This window comes from Notothenia coriiceps, unplaced genomic scaffold (assembly GCF_000735185.1).
Source record: "Notothenia coriiceps isolate Sejong01 unplaced genomic scaffold, NC01 NC01_scaffold00022200, whole genome shotgun sequence".
Classification (NCBI taxonomy): Eukaryota; Metazoa; Chordata; class Actinopteri; order Perciformes; family Nototheniidae; genus Notothenia; species Notothenia coriiceps.
In genome coordinates this window covers 1-5,720 of record NW_011354901.1, presented here as the reverse complement: position 1 = coordinate 5,720, position 5,720 = coordinate 1, and the positions used below count along the sequence as shown (strand labels likewise).

At 38.1% G+C, this 5,720-nt stretch overlaps 1 protein-coding gene across 2 annotated transcripts; it reads left to right on the top strand.

Moving 5' to 3' along the window:
• Positions 1 to 246: 246 nt before the first annotated feature.
• Positions 247 to 4,501, top strand: LOC104953813 (vascular cell adhesion protein 1-like). Of its 2 annotated transcripts, XM_010780830.1 has the most exons (6): positions 247 to 401; positions 896 to 1,168; positions 1,849 to 2,175; positions 3,446 to 3,691; positions 4,113 to 4,142; positions 4,185 to 4,501. In XM_010780830.1, exons 1-6 carry the CDS (start codon positions 323 to 325, stop codon positions 4,349 to 4,351), a joined length of 1,122 nt encoding a protein of 373 aa, XP_010779132.1. In that variant the 5' UTR covers positions 247 to 322; the 3' UTR covers positions 4,352 to 4,501. The 2 variants fall into 2 exon arrangements, with proteins under 2 accessions (XP_010779132.1, XP_010779131.1); XM_010780829.1 differs by having other exon boundaries at positions 4,113 to 4,501.
• Positions 4,502 to 5,720: the final 1,219 nt, after the last annotated feature.

The window sequence follows — 5,720 nt, the reverse complement described above, 5'->3', positions numbered from 1 at the left end:
GGCATCGTGGGTAAATGCTTCAGAGTCAGGACAGGCAATAAAGGAAAGATAATAGGGGTACAAGATTAAATGTTTTGTTTTTGTATTGAATCTGGAGACATGGAACGTTGAAATGATTCACTTTCGCTTTCAAAATACAGTAGGAAAAAAATAAAGGTAGACAGGATGTGTGATGTTAAAACAGGCTGCGCTGCCAGCATTGTTCGAGTCGCTTCAATAGAAAGCCAAAAAACGGAGTGGACTCATTTCACCTCCTGACTGCCTTTGGGGTTCATGTTCGACGCTTGATGGTTTTTCTCTTACTTCAAAATAACTAGGAAAAATGTTTTTCCATTTGATTCTTTTGGTTGTTTCTGTGATTACGTTCCTGCCCAGCCCACATGAATTACCCTTAGCCTGTGGTAAGTTAAGAGATTTCTATCTTCTGTTTTCTTTGGGGATTCAAACTTCTCCCTGTATTTTTTATTTTGAACTATAATTATATTTTGCCTTTATAAAATCACACTGTTTTTTTGTCTTGTTTTTTCAAGTATTTAGTTCTTGTGTAGTGATCGATAAAACCCCCTTATTATGTTTGATCAAGTGACGTCTTCTTATTGTTTTAGTATTTTCTTTATTGGTATTATATGTTAAATCATTAATGGTACATATTTATTTTAATGCTCAGGTGGGATGCATTTAATTACATTTGAATGTAAGCTTTTTAATGTATAATACACTAGAACTTGAACATGCAAATATCTTGGATTCATCAAAACACAAACTACTCCATGTAGTACAAATACATGTCGTACATATAAGGATGTATGACAGGGTTGAGTGCTTTAGAAGTGTAATCCGATTGCTAATTTCACATTGAGCTGTTTAAACCGATATTATGAAATGTGTGTTACAGATCAAAACTGTGCAGATAAACCTCGGTTCACTCCATCCAGACTGGTGGCGCAGTTTGGGAAGCCGACCTCCGCCCTCTGCTCCGTGTGTCAGCCTGGATGCCATGTTACCTTATTTGATATTGAAAATCCTATTGGAACCAAGAAAAAAAATGGAACTGAGATTACATGGACGGTCAACAACATGACTGAGTGGATCAATTCTACAATGTGCTATTATACCAATGACACTACTAATGTGCAGTGTTGCAGCGTCCTGCCTATAACTGTCTACAGTGAGTCACAACAACTGTTTATATTCATCAATTATAATCTAACACAGTGGTGGGAAGTAAGTACATTTCCTTAGGTAATGTACACTTTTGAGGTACTTCTACTTTGTTTAAGTATTTCAATATTATCCTACTTNCTTGTCTTCCAGTAACGATCAAATAAGTATAGTTAGCTTATGTTTGGAGGGTTTCAGTGATCATACCACCTCCCCCCCTCCACACTAGCGATCCGTGCCGCCTCGTACGTAGTCACCTAATTTTCCTATTTCGCATCCCTCCCAATTATAACTTTGATCGAATTTGTTATCATCTTGACTATCATCATGACAGTATATTACCTATACCCTTCCTTAACTTCCGACTGACTATAAGTGATAAAAAGTCATTAAATGTAGCTACGCCTTTACCAGCTGCACAATTTAAATGATGACGGTGTCACTCATTATAATCAAATGACATGATATATTCATCTCAAAAGGCCTTCTGCATAATAAGTGCTTTTTGATTCTTGTACTTTTGTACTTTGTACAAGAATAATTCAAGGCTTTTATTCGGGAGAGAATAAGTCTAAACTGTAATACTTTTACTCATAAGTAAAACAGTTTGTCCACCTCTAATCTAACAAAGTAGGGGCTTTAATTATGTTTCATGGAGATACTGAAGGTGTCCGTTTGTCTCCACAGAACCTCCAGATAATGTTTCCTTCAGCGTTCAACCTGATGAGCCGATGTCTGAGGGTCGGCAGTACACTCTGCAGTGTGAAGTATGGGATGTTGCTCCTGTGAAAAACCTCACAGTGACTTTCTACAGAGGACAGACGGCACTGGGTCACACGCAGAGCAGCAACACAGATGAGAAACCAGTGAGTGAGGTCTTCACTTGGAACATCACCTCCACTAAAGAAGATGATGGAGTCCAGTTCTGGTGTGAAGCAAAGCTGGAGCTGGGAGCTGACGGACCCCAGCCTCCTCCAGTGGGGAAGTCAGAGAACGTCACTGCTGCAGTCCACTGTGAGTCCGACTAAATTATTATTACTTATTTATTTACGCATTGTAATAATCTTCTTTATCATTACATTTATTTGCATTGTTTATGCTGTCATTTTAATATGTTTTGGAGGTTTCAGGGAGTTTGTGATGTATTGCTGCACGTTTCTAATGACGGAGGGTGTCTGTAAAGCACCCTGATGCAAATGCATAATTTATGATATTCGGATATATAAAAAGTGATTAATCGATCTAAATTTATTTACGGAAGCCTTGAAAGGCAAGTGAGATAACAAATACATTTGGGTGATCCATTATATAAGCCCAATTGCAAAACAGGAAAGTAAGTATTTGCCATTTTACTTTTGTATGTCTGTTGTTTCTGTTGTTTCTGTTGTTTCGGCCCATAGGGGGCTCAGTGCAGTTCTACCTCGTGTTCAGAATGGGACTAAATGCATGTGTCCTGCAGGGGAGCTTACATTTCTCAAAGCCCTCCATAAAATCTAAAAACAAAGAAACATATATCCTGTGTTAGCAAGTTACTTTACTGTCATGTTTGTTTGCCTGGACTTTTATTTGAATCATTCACAATTCCTATTTAGAAAATGGTGAACATGTATATTACAAAAACCTATAACAAACCAGTTCCATCTCCCAAAACGTTACACTGACCTGTAGATGAACAAAAATAGTAACTTAGGAAAATGATTGTTGGGAAATTACTGAATGTACTCTTCCAATATCAGAGTACACATGATAACAAAGGCCCAACTGTAGCTGTGTACGTAACAGGATGTATGATTGATTACCTAGAAGAGCATCAGGACTGTTTTAGGCATATGATAGCTATGTGATTAACATGATGACTCAGCCTCTATGGAGATAGACATATGACTGTCATGTTTATTGCTTACGCAGGCTTTAGCTAATCTGAACTAAACATTGTATACTGCTTTGAACCGGTATTCCTCCGTCTTGTGACTGTGACTCTCTCTTGTATATCAGCATGTGAAGGACACTGTTCAGGAGTTGAACCATATGTACCGTATGTGATGACTACTTCCATTCTTGCAAGGATAATAAATACATGTATCCTGATATTGAAGCTCAAGCCGGTGACGAGTGATATTTTTCCTAACAATTATCTATGCAAAGAAAATCCCTCAAATGACTCCCTTAGATTATAATTTGGTTACTAACTAATTCATTTTTAATTGTGCTTGTTTGTCAATTTAATTGTGCTTTTTTACAGAAGTTGAATGTATCTGTGCCTTCCTCCTCAATCCACTCACAGATAAGCCTCAGCGAGAGGCACCTCCGATCATCATCACAGAAGGAAACCGTCTGACGCTGAACTGCTCGTCTGTGGGAAACCCCCCACCATCGTATACATGGACGCCCCCGTCAAGAATCACTTCCCCCTTCGATGGCAGCGTCTTCATCATCGAATCTATAACTCGTAAAGATGAAGGGTCGTACACCTGTTACGTCAGCAATGTAAAAGGATCAATCACTGTTGAGTTTAACGTGACGGTCCAAGGTAAGTTAAAGGGGCCCTATCATGCTTTTTGGGGTTCTCCCTTTCCTTTCTCATGTGATAAGTGTATGTGATAACAAAATGAGTGTGTCCATGTATATCAAGGCAAGGAATGGGGAACATTGTTGAATAGATACATTATTAACTGTCTGAAAGTAAAACATAACTTAATATATTGGAGCCATTTGAACCCAAGTACAACAAATGTTTTAACAAAACTGGAAAGAGGGTTGGGGCCACAGGACATTTTCTCAATAGCCTTTAAATCTGAATTTAATTTTTTTTAAATCTGACTTTATTCTCAAATACATTTTCAGCATGTGGCCCTCATCATCTTCCATTTGCAGTTGATACGATACACCTAATCAAAGATTACATGAGAGGAAATGTCATTGATGTCGGTCCTTTTGGTTATTGTCCGTAGGTTTACCTTCAACCACACTGCCAACAACAACAACAACATCAACCCCACCCACCACAATGATAACAGCCACATCAACCCCACCCACCACAATGATTACAACCACATCAACCCCGACTACCACAAAGACAACAACAGCAACAACAACAACAACAAGAACAACTCCAAACAGAGGTACCAGCAGCAAACGGCTCCACAGCTTCATGATGTGTTTCCTGCTTTTATTCTCTGCTCTGGTGTGATTTCAATTTCCAGAGAACGTAGAGGAGGTTGGATAAACATTAGCATGTCATGTGTTTTCCACTAGAGAAGATATCTGGGAAATGAAATGTATTTCCTCCATGTATATGTAGTTCAGATTTGATGTCAATAAACCCAGTTTTCTAAGTACATTGACAATCCAGCCCATTATTTCATACCCTTTTTCCAATGTCATGCAGATATTTCACCACTAGAGGGCATTACATTACCCTGTATGAATTGAGACCATGAGGTTTGTTTACTCATGGCACTTTAGGCCACCGATTACTTAATTTTTTACTTAAATTGTTAATTTTTTACATGATATTTACACTGCACTTTATTTATTTCAGCTGAGGGGTCCTTGGACTGAAAACATTTTAAATTAACGATATAAATGACATTAAAACACACAGATATGGCAGAACACAGACACAAGTGGCAGTAAATGCAAAGTAACTTGTGTTATATATTTAAAAAGAAAACACAGAACAGCTTGAATTACAGTTGCTCACATGTCTTGTCCTTGTTGGACTTGTTTCTTCATAATTCAATACTTTTGCCAACCTGTAAGCATTTTTCTTTTATCCTTTCTGCTTGTGCGCGGTTTAATTATTAATCTATATTAGAGGCCTCCTCCCTTCTTTCCCGGTATTACCAGTCAGGACATGTAAGGTAAAGTAAGGTGAGCTGGGTTTGTTTTTAAAGCATTTTCAGAAGCAATTCAAAGTGCTTTGCATTCTGACTCGCATGCAACAAATGAAACCGAAATTCAGACCATTCATAATAGGGAGATACTATTAATACAATGATAATAATAATAATAATAATTTGAAATACAATGAATTTATAGGATTCAGAAGTATGATCATATACTATCTTTAAACAACCTCAGAAAAGCAGCAGTAAACATTAAATGTTAAGCCTTGATACAATTTGAGTAAGTATTCAGATCCTTATCTTAAAGGTGGGGTAGGTAATTAACTTCAGAAACACTTTTTGTTATATTCCATGGAATACTCTTAACATCCCGATAGCAATGAATACATTAAATGCTTTGACAATAAATACATTAAAAAATTGTCATCTGTGGAAGTCGTTGCGCTGTAAAAAGCACGACCAATCATCTGAGCCGGCCCGGCTAAAATAACTGGATGGCCTACCTGCCTGTCAGCCTTCCATCTGTGCACAAACTTATCTCGTGCCCTCATTGGTCATGTGCGCGTTCGTGTGTGTTGGAGGAGGGGCTCTGTAAGGAAGTCTGAAGGAAGGGGCAGATTTTTTTCGGCTGCGTACTTTCAAACTCTAGCGCACTCGAGCTGGTTTCTCCATTCTTACCTACCTTTAAGTAAACGACTCCTAAGCATGGAA

Coding starts and splice junctions, on each gene's coding strand:
- LOC104953813 (XM_010780829.1), top strand. CDS start 323: ATGTTTTTCCATTTGATTCTTTTGGTTGTTTCTGTGATTACGTTCCTG. Junction 402..895: donor TGAATTACCCTTAGCCTGTG/GTAAGTTAAGAG, acceptor TGTGTGTTACAG/ATCAAAACTGTGCAGATAAA. Junction 2,176..3,445: donor CGTCACTGCTGCAGTCCACT/GTGAGTCCGACT, acceptor ATCCACTCACAG/ATAAGCCTCAGCGAGAGGCA.